A 13,400-nucleotide genomic window follows, 5' to 3' on the forward strand; every position below is an offset into this window, starting at 1 on the left:
ACCTGTGGAAAATACAAGTTGACCCACAAACAAAACAACAAATTATTTCATTCAAACATACTATGTTATTTCCGAAACCAACACACATTTTTGCATATTTTCTCTTTATTTTTTATGGTGTATTTTAATTTTAACATTTCATAACAAACCACTCTATCTTCATCAGGGTCTGCAAGATGGATCACCAGGTGAAGATACTTGCTGCCCAGTATGAACACAACAGTTTTCATCCCTGGAACCCACATAATAGAACAAAAGAACCAACTTCCAAAAGTTATCCTCTTATCGCTACACATATGCTATACACATGTGTCTCCTATATACATATACAAACAAACAAGCAAGTGTAAAAAATTCCAAGTACATCATGCATGCAAAATAGTATTAATAACTTTCTGAATCTGGATTCATCAAAAAAGCTCAGTTTCCAGTAATAAATCACTGAGAAAAATAATATGTGCAGAGTGTCACTGTGACCAGAATGCTTCTTTGAGGACAGATGGCCACCCACACAGCTCTCATAAAGTCAGTCACTGAACATCCACTACACACCGCCTTCCTTCCCTGCAAGCTAAAAACAGATCCCTTCTAGGGTGCTATCCTGAGGATATCAGAGGACTTGAGTGGCTCTGGCACCACATACGGCAGGAACTACATCATCCTACATCATCTTGACTTCCAGAGTCTGGGAAAGAGGCAGCTCCAGCCACAACCAACACAAGGTTAAACACTAGTAGCACAATAGTACAAATAGCAACTCCCTTCCTGGCACCTAGATGCATGGCAGTGCAGGTCTCTCCCAAATAGTTGCCCAAAACTCATCCAACATAGCTGTGTTGTGCATGTTATGCACAGATACACTGGTTGAGGCCATGGGACAGGTGAATTAGGAAGGAGTGCTCCTTTCAGTCTCACATGTTTGATGAAGTTTGCAAGAAAGGGTGCAGTATCTTGGTAGTGCTTCTGTCAGCTAATGAGGAAGCAGAGAAAGCAGGCAAGCTATGAAGGTCCCAGCAACATAAGTCTACCTGAGGTCTCAAGCCAAGGAAAGGCCAGGTTCCACAAGGCACTCACTCCCTGTGGGGCAACCCAACCAGGCCCCATTTCATTCTCCAGCTACTTAGTAAACAAGACAACCAGAACACTTCATAGTTAGCCTTTCTGATTCCCCAAGACTTCAGCTACGAGTTGGCTCCCTACACAGCTGCATTTATATAGCTTCCACAGAACTGTATATAGACACAATGGAATAAACTAAGGGCCTAAGCCACGACCCACTAGTGCTCAGTGCCCAGGAAATAAGAGCTGGCAATGGGGGAAAAAATAAACTCCCCTGCCCTATCACCAGCAGACTTAAGCTGACAACAGTTTATAAAGTCCTTCCTGTGAGCAGCCTGTCCCTTCCCTTCTCAATCCTTTTACCTGACACTGGAACCCCCTAGAACCAGAGCTGGGAAAGTTAAAGTGAGGGGCACAGAGTATGTACACTAAGTTCAAACTGAACCTTGGGTTCAATCTCTAACACTTCAAAAATAAGATCTACAATTAAAGAAACCTTCCCCCATCCTATCACCAACAAAGGTCTCTCTCTCTCTCTCTCTCTCTCTCTCTCTCTCTCTCTCTCTCTCTCTCTCTCTCTCTCTCCCCTGTCCTCTCTCACAATCCCCCCTTCCCTTTTTCTGTCTCTCTGTCCTTGGTACTGGGGATTGAACTCTGGCCCTCCTACATGCTAGGCAAGTGCTCTATACTGCTGAACTACATCCCTAGCCCACAATTTTACAGAATTCTCAAGCGCTAATCAAGGTCCTCAGAAATCTCCTATAGGCTTCAAACTGGCTCTCAACCCATCTCCTTACTCAGCACCAACCTTTTACCTGGAGATTCAACGCAGGAGCCCCCCAAAGTCCTGAAACCCCAGAAGAAATAAAGCCTCATCCCCTTGCTGGCCCACTCCTTCCACCCTGCCCTAAAGCAACAGGTCACACCCCCTATTAGGCCATCCTGCTCCTCTCAAATGCCACCTGCCCCCCTTGCTACCCCAGATCCATGCAAATGTTTGCTTGTACAGCCAGACAATGATGTCACCACCACAGAAATATCCTAGGTAGTGCTTTCTTGGGGTAATGAAAAAACAGAAAGTGTGGGCTATGAAGACCGCTGCTCTGAACCAGAGCTGGCTGGGTGCCAGGCCCACAAGAGAGCTTTGGGGAATGGGCTGGTGCAACACATTCCTCTGACCCAGACACCCAAACCTGAGCACTTCTAGCTCTGGGCTTGCTCTGACATTTGCTGGGTTCTGACAACAAGACAGTAAGTGCCTTCCCTGCTCAGTAGGGGAAGTACCATCCCTGCCAGGCTCCAAGTAGACTTGACAACAAGTCTCCAGCATAAAACTGTTCTGTCCAAATCTATTTTTTTTAAGTGGATTTTTAAGGAGCTGGGGATATTGCTCATTTGGTAGTGCAGACCTAGCAGGCATAAGGACATCATGGATTCTATCCCCAGCATGGGGGGTAAAGAGAACACAAAAAAAAACAACCCCATATAGATTCAAACCAACATGAACAAAGAAGGAATTTAATAAATGGGAATACAAATCGAGCATATTCCCTTGGTAGGTTTCCAAGTATAGCCATTTTAATAGACCTGCCCTACCTTCCATGATATTAAGAACCAGATCTCAGTTAGAATGTTGTTCAATGGTAGAGTGTTTGCCTAGCATGGGCAAGGCCCAGGGTTCAATCCCCAGGATCAAATGGGTGGGGTAGGGAGTGGGGAATCAACTCTGCATTCTAAATTTAACCAGTTAAGAGTCCCCAGCAAAGCACAGAAAAGCCGACCCCTGAGAGAGGCCACACTTTCCAACTGTGCACAGCCATAGCAAAGAGTGTGACACATAGCACATGTAGAACATAAAGTGGACAGCAGGTGCCTGAGAAGTCAGAACAGTTGGATGCTGCCCAGCAGCCATGTGGGCCATTAGAGAAACTGAAGGAGGAAATCAGCAATTGGAAGGGAGTCCCCAGAGCCCCCCAGCAGCCCCATAACTATTTTCCTGGGAAGCTTCCATCCCCCATACATGGCCTTCCTTGTCCATTCCCCACCATTAGATTTCTGTGACCTTCCAGCTGCCCCAAGCATAATGTCAAAGCCTCCTCCTTGCCATTCAGACTGCTTCCTCCCAGAGAGAGCCTGCCACTCCTCCAGGCAGGAAGGAATGCATGCAATCAGGCTGAACCCTCTGATGGATATTCAGAGGGAGCTTCACAGGAGAATGTCCACAAACAAACAAGATTCTGGGTTTGCTTCTGCTGGAATGAAAGGTTTGGATTCATTGGAGACAGACATCCATCAAAAGTTCTGTCTGCCAGCTTGGGGGATGTGGTCTCCATCCCATGCCAGAGTAAGCTGCTGTGGGTGTTTATGGACAGGCACAACATGATGAAATCAATGGTTTGAGGAGATTTCATCTGGCAGCCCCTTCTGCCATGGATTTCAACCTGCTTCAAATGGACAATTTTGAAACAAGCAGATTGTGAACTCGGGTAGTATGTGTCGTTAGAAAAGACAAGATCTCCTTGGCAATAAAAAACCCCAAACTGACTTTGAGCTTTTGTGTGTGTGTGTGTGTGTGTGCGTGTGTGTGCGCGCGCACGCGCGCGCGCACGCACGCATATTTCATTAAAGTATCACAGAACTGTGGAATGACAGCATAATTACATACCAACATGAAGCCATGTAAAACAATTGCAAACCACTTCTAACTCCCCTGACAATGACCTTCAACCATAACTGGTAACATCCTTCCTTTCCATATTCCACATTGTGCTGACAAACTGTGGTACCAGGGTTAAGGACAACGGTAGACAAAGGTAGAAAAGAGAAGCAATTCATTCAGCTTCAGGTGACACTGTACCATAGCATGGCAGACCTGGATAAAGCAGCCACGCCATGAGTCTCCTGTGCTCAACGCAAAGGCTATGGCAGACCTCGTCACCTGGAGAGGCATCTTATAGCAGCCAAGCTTCCTGTCTGGCTCCAGGATTCCCACACTTGCCTACCTAGCAGAAACATGATCCCAACTTGAACCTGTCTCCCACTTGGCTGGAGGATATGTGAGCACGGGTTGTTGCGAAAGCAAGAAATTGAGGTAGAGCTGAAATAAGCAAGTCAGTGAGCATTTTGATACTGGTTTCAACTGTGACACAGAATGGAACTATAGATAGATTTGCTCAGAACTTAAGGTCGGTGTTCTGGGATGCACATTTTTTGTCATCTCTCCCACCTCTATTAGAAAGTTCTGAGCACATGGGCTGCTCTTGGTGAAGGCAGTTCAGAGCAAGATAATATGGAATCACACAGGTTCAAGTTCCAGGCCAACTGGCATGGGGGAAAACAGAAAGAAAAGAGCACAGCCTGGAGCTGAGGTACTCCCCCATAATCACAGCCCTTGGGGAGTAGGAGCAAGAAAATCAGAAGTCCAAAGGCACTCTGGCTGTATAGCCAGTTCCAGGCCAGCCTGAAATCCTGTCTCAAAACATAAAATGGCTGGTTGTGACAGCACACTCTAGTGATATAATGCTAAAGAAGCAGAGATGGGTGGATCAAAACATAAATAAAGAATAGATTGGGCCAGCAAGGCACTCACTTGCCAGGCAAGCCTGAAGACCTGAGTGTGATCCCCAGAACCCACAGCTGAAAAAGAAAACTGACACCAAAAAGTTGTTCTCTAACACACACACCATGGCACACACTTCGCAAGGTAATAATAAACAAAATCTTTTTTAAAAAAACAAAAAGTTTTAAGAATATATTTATTTAACCAGTATCTGTCATGTTTCATGGAATGATGCAAGAAAATGACAATCATAGCAAAAGAATGTAGTTGTCTCTAAGGGAAAAAAATCCTTTCCAAACCTCATCAATTAAAAAACAAAATTGTAATGTCCAATTCCCTCAAGTAATCATTGAAATTTTCATTTACATCTTATCTTCTAAAAATCTCAAAATGAAAATCTACAAATACTTATTTAAAAACAACAAAACAGATGTCATAACCCTGAAGATGACAGGCCTGGCATGGCAGGAGCAGGGCAAGAAATGACAGGCAGCAGTGACAGAGCTCCAGGCTGCCTTTCAAAGGCTAAGGGCGGCTCCACAGTAGCCCTTCCTTACCCAACAGCCCCCAGGCCTTGCTGAGGTTTGCAGCTCCAGGCTCTTGAAAACAAGTTTGCCTTCCAGGCCCAGAGAGATGGTTCAGCCAATAAAGGCACTTACCACCAAGCCTGACCACCTAAGTTCCATCTCTGGGAGCCACATGGTAGAAAGAACTCATTCCCAAGTTCTCCTCTGACCTCACCTCTTACACACACACAACAAATAAATAAATGGAATTTTTAAAATAATAGTTTGCCTTCTGTGTCATTTACTAACTTTTAAAAAATCACTCTGTCTCTGTCTCTCTGGGAGGGGGGGTGTTATGAATAAAGAATAATGGATTGGGACAGCAGGTGGCAGTCCCAGTCCCACATTGGAACCTCGAGGATCATGGGCCAGGGCGGGCGGATAGGGAAACAGAGACCTGTAGATGTGGCTCATATTGAAAGTTTTATTGAGAGAGAGGTAAGAAACAAGGCAAAGAGATACAGAGACAGAGAGAGGACAGAAGAGAAGACAGGAAAAGTCCTGTCTGCTTCAGAGGAAGAACGGGAAAGAGAGCATGGTGGGGGGGGGTCTTTTTTTTTAAAGGAGTCCTTTGCACCTGTCTGCAGACTACTTACTTAGCCATAAAACCCTGGGCTGACCAAGGTACTGACTGAGTGCATTCTGCCAGGTCAGAGACAGATCAGCATAATGCCCGAATCCTTACAGGGGATATATTCAGGTGTATGCAGGCACGCTAATGCAGAGGTCAGAGGGGGAAAGCAGGTATCTTCTCTCCATCTTATTTATTGAGACAGGTCCCTCACTGAACCTGAAACTCATCTTTTAGACTGGGCTGACTAGGGAGCTCTGGGGATCAGCCTGTCTCCTCCCCCCATCCCCATACCCTATTTTTACATAGTTGCTAAGGATGTAAACTGGTTCCTTCTGCTTTTACAACAAATGCTCTTACTCGCTGAACCATCTCCCCAGCCCAATTTTACTAACTTTCATCAAATCATTTTTAACAGAGTAAATAGGCAAGAGGGAACATGGCAATAAACCAAAGTACTCAGAGGTCCAAAGAACAATCTAGAAATGGCACTTAAAATGAGTTCATGTGGTTTTGAATCTTTAAAACATCAAACTATGTTAGAAAACAAAAGTCACAATTCATTAGAAAGACCCAATTGAAAGAACACTACTCTGCTTGCAGGAGGAGGGCAAGTGGAAAGAAGTTCTTCAGCTGTGGGTTTGGTACCTTTTATTTTTTCAGACAGGGTCTCACTTAGCCCAGTCTGCTCTCAAACTCTTAAGAGTTCAAGGATGACCCTGAACTTCTGATCCTCCCTCACCTACCTCCCCACAACTTGTATTTACAGGTGTACATCATCTTACTGGGTGTGGAACCTAGAGCCTGGTCCATTCTAGCAGGGCATTCTACAACTGCATTACATCCTCAGCCCTGGTTTTATTTTCTTCATTTGCTGGGTGGACAGAATCTGAGAGTCTCTCCCATCTTTAAAAAAAAAAAAAAAAAAAAAAAAAAGGCTGTCAACACCCAAATACATTTTAATGAGAGTATGAAGGGCATTCCACTGCTTGACGTTTTGCAACATTCACTTCAGAAAGGGCTAATTTATCCATTTGTTTCTCCCTTAACCAAACTTGGGATGGCTTGCAAGCAACCATAGACAACTTTTTATAATGTTAACTTCATTTCCTTATTGAGCAAGTACAGCCGGACAGAACGACTCTGCAGCGTCACTCAAGGTAATGTGAAAACAGAACCAGCTACTTGGCAGTTCAGAGTTTAAGCTCTGGTAATTTCCTCCAGCATTAACTGCATAAATCAAACACTTGAGAGCATCCTCAATTTCAAACAAGGGGGACAGAGGCAACCCAGGCTGCAGACTTGGGTGTCTTAGAAAGGTGTGGCCTGCTTTCCCGGCCAGCCGGACAGCTCTGCTTCATGGAGACTTAATGGAAGGAAGCGGGACCTAGACAGTTTCACTCAAACTGAATCTCCTGCATGGCTACTGCTTCCTTGTTCTGCACTGTCTTCTCCTCAGCCTCCTGTCTGATTACCTTTCCTCTCACAGAAAGACACCCCCTCCAATCCCACATCCTCTTACCCCACTTCCTATGGCCCAGGGCACTATTAAACACAAACTCCTGCCAAATGCCTTTGGCCTCCAACAATAAGGAAAAAATTCAAATGAAAATTAAGAAATTGACTTTTTTTTTTGGTTTTTCAAGACAAGGTTTCCCTGTGTAGCTTTGTAGACCTGGTTGGCCTCGAACTCACAGAGATCTACCTGCTTCTGCCTCCTGAGTGCTGGGATTAAAGGCATATAACACCATGCCAGACATAACCCTAAAAAAACCTAAAGAGGTTTACAACAAGCTAGACATTTTTCAAAGAGCCATATTCACGTTCACATTAAAAAAAAAAAAAAAAACTGTCATTTAATGCAAACAATATGTACCACAGCACTTTTTAGGACTGAGAGGATGCTTGGTACAGCAGCCCTGAGACCAATAACATGGGCTCTCTCAATCCCCAGGTCCCTTCCTGCAAAGACACTCCCTTCCCTTCCCTGCCAAACAATGCTCTTCTTACCAGCTTTTTCAGAACCCAGTTTAAAAAGAGACAGGGCTTACTGGGTGGTGTTGGCACACAACTTTAAGGCCAATGCTTGGGAAGCAGAGTCGGATAGGCGGATCTCCATGAGTTCGAGGCCAGCCTGCTCTACAGCACTAGTCCCAGGACAGCCAACGCTACAGAAAGAAACCCTGTAAGGGGGGGAAGGCATTCGGGGGTGGAAGTGGGGCTGGGGGGGTGAGCACAGTGGTTCGTGTCTTGATGGGGGGGGACGAGGCAGGAGGACTGCCATCAGTTTGAAACCATCTTGCACTATAGGGTTCCTACCAATAAATTAATTAAATAATTTAAAAAGTGGGACCCAAAACAACTCAGGAAACATGAGCAAGACCAACAACTCCAAATGATCCTTAGAAAATTCCAGTACACACACACATACACACACACACACACACACACACACACACCCAGCAAAACCTAATTTAGAACAGACAGTCAAGGCCACCAACTGGCTTTCAGGATTGCACGCCCAAAACCTGAACTAGGAAAAGGGTACATAGTTCTGGGGACTGTTCCACTGGTATGTTAGTGAAATACACCCCAGCCCAAGCTAAACTTCTAAGGCTTTCAATGGCAGAGTCTTTCATTACGTATAGAATTTTTAGGCTATTATAAAATGCAAATCATCAGGTCATGGATGAGCCAAGAGTAGGGATGGGTGGGTGCTTTTAATCCCAGCACTCAGCAAGCTGAGGCAAATGCATCTCTGAGTTCAAGATAGCCAGGACTTTGTAGAGAGACCCTGTCTCTTAAAAAACAAAAGACAAAAAAAAAAAAAAAAAAAAAAAAAAAAACCAAAACCAAAAACAAAAATCAACCACTTGTCCAATTATTGCCTCTGAGATCTTTTTTGCTCTCAGGCATGATGTGGATGTCCAGGTACAGAGTAGTATAACAAAAAGAGGTTGTGGGCCTCTCTTCAACAAAATGAATAACCACCAGCAGTAAGTGTCCCTCCACTTGGCTATGGTCAGATTCACACGAAAGAGTCCAAGAGTCCCACCTGTTTCCAATTAGATACCAGAATTGCTGGAGTGTTTAAACTACATTTGCTTGCTACTTACACAAAACAAGTCTTCCAGGTTTTTTGAATGGTTAAAATATGTTAAAATAAGATTAAGGGTCTGGTTTAAACAATCAGAGGCAGGGGAATTTCAATTGAAACCAAAACTATCTCTCTGCGGCAGCAATAACCCAGAGCTTCAGACAAAACAAAACGACGACGTAGACACATTTCTGCCGCTGACAATGACTAATAAAAATCAGACTTTTCTTGGGAAGGGCATTTATACTTTAAAGCTACGTATTAAATTTCAAATAAATTTCAAACAATTCCTATAGTCATGATTCTATACAGCAGGATAACTTACTACCATGTTATGGCCCAGCAAGATACGTGAAATTTTTGGAAACTATAAAAGGAAACAAGGGCAAGTACTGAGATTTTTCATTCAGTAAAATTTCTCCTAAAGCAATATACAGATTTTCCCATAACAAATCTACCCTTCCTTCATTTCACTATGGAATAGATACAGGACTTCTCTCTGGCCTTGTTTTTTCTACAATCTCAGGAAAAGCCTTGACCATCAATGGAAAACTCCCACACACGCTGATAGTTTTCTCTTCCTTGACTATCAACGAGAAAGGACTTTTAAAACTAAATGTCGTGGACTCAGTGGGGTTGAGCAAATGGCAGATTCACTCATGGATTAGGAGAGAAAAATTCTCAGGCAGTCAGAGCAGTTTAGACCTGAGTATTGATAGAAGACACAGGCCATAAGGCTTCAGTGCACCCAACAACATCAAGGAGGGGGTTCACCCAGACAAAAGCTTTAAGCAACTGATAATAACTCTTCCCACACCCAGTCTCATAAGACACCTATATTAAAAGAACCAAGATAGAAAAAAAGCAGGCGTTCCTGCTATCATTTATTCATTCATTATCCTATCAAAGACACTAAGTGGAGTATTTTAAATTGAAATTATATACTTATTACAAGGAGCAGTGGTGGGCTGCTGGAAACATACAACACAAACACACACACAAACACAGACACAAAACACATACAAATTGGAGCACATCTGTAAGAGGAAAAAACAAAAGCAACCAGGAAAATGGACTTTCAGCAAAAATTGAATTGGTTTTCTAATTTGGGAGAGAACAGTTTTAGAGTTCACTTTTGTAAGGAATTCTCAAAAGGGAACACATCACCCTACAGTAAAAAATGCCCCAGACTGGTGCAGTCACAGGCAGGCCTCATCCCCAAGAATATTCAGAGTTCCACTAATTCCAGAGTTAAATATACCTCTTTTCAAACATGTATTTAAAAGATAAATTTATACAATGGTATTTTTCTTAGTTTAAAAAAAAGTTTGGTTTTTACAAGTCTGGGACAGAATCAAAACTTGTTCAACTAGTCTTAGCGACACTAGAGCACTAACTTTGCACAGTAGAAGCCTTGGCTGGGGATGAGAAAGGAAACAGGCCAGTTTTCAGAAACTCTCTTCAGGGGTAGACATCCACTCCAAGTCCCAAGATGGTCATAAGTCCCAAGAAGCAGGAGCATAAGAACATAGCCCTCCAGGACACTAAGGGGGAACAGGGTCCTGCTGCATATTACCAAGACCTAAATCAATCCAGCTAAGACTCCAAGAGGACCTACATTAAGTTTTCAGTCAATTGGATCTCAGTGTAAACTAAAGAATTCTCACCAAAATCTCCAGCTCCCTATTGGTGACAACAGAGGACCCTCAACCAGATACCAACTCAAAAGCCCTGGACCTAAGTTCTCAGATAAAGGAGCAGTCCAGAGTCATACTTGACCTTTGGCATTCCAAGTTCAAGTAAGGCTTTCAAACTTGCCATCCAGTGACACAGTTGAAACCACCTAAGGCCAAAAGGCTCTGTAACAAGAACAGTGCTTAACAAAGGGTTTTGTTTGTTGTTGTTGTCTTAAGATCAACATGAAGTTCATTCATGTCAACCATAAGGGAAACTTTCAATGAAGGCACGTGGTTAAATATCCTCAAGATTCCCCAAAGAAAGCTAATCAATGCATGGGGGGGGGGGAGTGCAAGAATATACACAAGTTCATAAAATCTAATAATTCTCAAGAAACCAAATTATTATTCCAGCCTTCTTCGGGAATTCTTAATAAAGGAACTTTACTGATATTACACTAGGGTGTGTGTGTGTGGGGGGGACACTAAGGTTTGTTTCTTAAAACTCCACAACGGATTTTACAGTAAGCACAGGAATTAAATTATGGTAAAAAGGGAGCTATTTTTACTAAAATAGGGTAGACCAATTAATCAAAAAATGCCATCCGGGCTATGTTCATTACATTCAGGAATCTAATTTACACAATAGACACTATGGAGTAATCCATTTTAGTCAATAAATACTCGAACTTCTTTAAGTTTTAATCTTATCAGAAATACATATTTCACATAGTCTTCCTTACTTAAGAGAGAAATGGGAGGAAATTTCATAACGAGTATGCGTCTGCCTTATCGTCCTCACGTAGGCAAGGGCAGAAAAAGCAAGCATAATTAAAGTTGTTTCACTCCACTTATATATGTTTTAATCCAATCGGCTTCGTTTCCTGCAGGCCTACATACGGAGTTTGTTTGTTTCAGACTCCTAAGGGTGCCATGGGTGGGTTAGAAAAGTTCACTCAAGTTCACCTTCAAACACACTTTAGAGTTGGGAGCACAGGCGGTTCCCTAGAGATGTCAATGGAACAACACACACAGAGAGAGAGAGAGAGAGAGAGAGAGAGAGAGAGAGAGAGAGAGAGAGAGAGAGAGAGAGAGAGAGAGAGAGCACAAGGCTGCCTCTCTGGACCACAAGACTGTTACTGTCCCCACTCTCCAGTGTCCCCAGTGATCAAAGCTCTGAGGGCTCATTCGCCGCTCACCTTCAACTTGGCTCCGGCTAAGCACAACATCCACCTGGCAGATTCCCGGGGCTGTCCAGGAGCCGCGAACGCGGAGCTAGCATTAGCAGGGAAGACCCCGAGGGCGAGCAGCTGGTTCAGATGAGGGGTGGCAGGCAGGATACCATCCTCTGGGCACGCAGGCAGCTCCGCCGCGGAATGGGAAGCCCCGGTACCATCCCCTCGAGGAGATGGGGAACTACAATCAGTCTCCACACAGTCCAGCGGGGCCCCCGGGGCTTTGCTTTCGAGAACCAGGCTGGAGAAGGCAGCTTGTAGCGGACCTGCCGCGCGCTCCATAGCTCCTGCGGCCCCTTAGCAGAGAGGACAGAACACACCCCTCCGCTAAAGAGAGTGAGGGTCTGGAGTGAAGCAAGCGACGGGTCACCGAGGGGGGAGCCCTGGAAGTCCCTGAGACGCGCAGCTAAGTCTGTCTGCACCGATCAGTGATGCGGGGGGCGGAGGGAAGCGCCCCGGGAAAAGCGGGTCACGCAGAGACCTGCACTCGGTTGAAAGTTGCAGCCTTCCTCCCTCACCTTCCCCCTTGTCCGGAGCCGATCCCACACTCTGCGCGACCCACCGGTGTTCCCGGCAAGCCAAGTTTTCCCCTTCCAAAGCTTCCCCCACAACCCCTTCCCAAGGAAGTCCCCGGGCGCAAAAAAAAGGGGACAAATCCAGCTCCGTAGTCACTTTCACGCAGCAGACACACAAAAGAGCGCGGGGCTTGCGGGTTGGCCCCGGGACGTAAACAAACGGGGTGGGGGAGGGACCCGCCACACCGGGAAGCCGGTCCCCTGGCCGGGTCGACACCGGTTGACAATCCCGGTTGACAATCCCTAACGGGAGTAGTGGAAAGAGGAACAGTGGCGGTTGGGCCCAAGGGGACCGATCGGGGAGCAGCCAGGAGCTCCGAGCCGCCTGCCGTCTCCACGACAAGGGGCCACCCGCCAGCCTGGCCGTCGCCGCCGCCAGCCGCCGGTGGCCGATCTGACCCTCCCCCGGAGCCGGCGGCACCACAGCGCCACCAGCTCCAGCTCCGCCGCGCCGGCGGGGCAGTGGCGGCGGCGGCGGTCCGCGACTCTCTCCTCCAGGAGACAGAGCGAGAGAGAGAGAGAGAGAGAGAGAGAGACAGGCGCTTCACCCCCCACCAGCAACTCCCCACAAACTTTCCCCGGGAATACGCCGGGGCTGAGCCGGGGGGAAGGAAGGACGTGACTGGCGGGAGGGCGACTAGCGTCCCGCAGCTCCCCTTCTTTGCAACCCCGCCACCCCTCCAGAGTCACCCCGTGGCGCGTCCCCCTCTTGAGCGCGCGCGAGTTCCCACTGAGCCCCCGGGGGGGGACCGCCGCTCCCCCCTCCTTTGCACCGGGGTCCCGCGACAGCGACAGCGCCAGCGCGCGGGGTCGGCAACGACGGCGGCGACGACGACGATGATGATGGCGATGATGGTGGGGAGGAAGACACCCTCCGGGGTTGAAGGGGGCAGACACCGGGGGGCAAAGATGTTGGTGGCGGCTGGCGGCTCCGGCGCCATCTTGGGCTGATCGATGAATTGAACAAAGAGGATCAATTTCTGATCAAGCCGAGTGATCAATGAGAGCCGGGGAGCCCGGGGGACTCGTCGCCGACTCGGCCCCGCTCTTCTCCCGGCACCC

The 13,400-nt window shown here is 46.3% G+C and overlaps 1 protein-coding gene across 7 annotated transcripts in view; it reads right to left on the minus strand.

The window, feature by feature from the left end:
• Positions 1-13,400, minus strand: part of Cux1 (cut like homeobox 1) — a 307,194-nt gene that overhangs the window by 279,572 nt on the left and 14,222 nt on the right. For 2 of the 7 annotated variants that reach the window (XM_051204948.1, XM_051204947.1), the window contains exon 1: positions 11,728-12,546. The exons of 4 other annotated variants lie outside the window; for them this stretch is intronic. In XM_051204948.1, the coding sequence (XP_051060905.1) occupies positions 11,728-12,045 (318 nt within the window). In that variant the 5' untranslated portion in view covers positions 12,046-12,546. Of the gene's footprint in view, positions 1-11,727; positions 12,547-13,400 lie in introns of those variants that run through there. One more of the 7 variants, XM_051204949.1, reaches the window with a different exon arrangement.

Source organism: Phodopus roborovskii, unplaced genomic scaffold (genome assembly GCF_943737965.1).
Source record: "Phodopus roborovskii unplaced genomic scaffold, PHOROB, whole genome shotgun sequence".
NCBI lineage: Eukaryota > Metazoa > Chordata > Mammalia > Rodentia > Cricetidae > Phodopus > Phodopus roborovskii.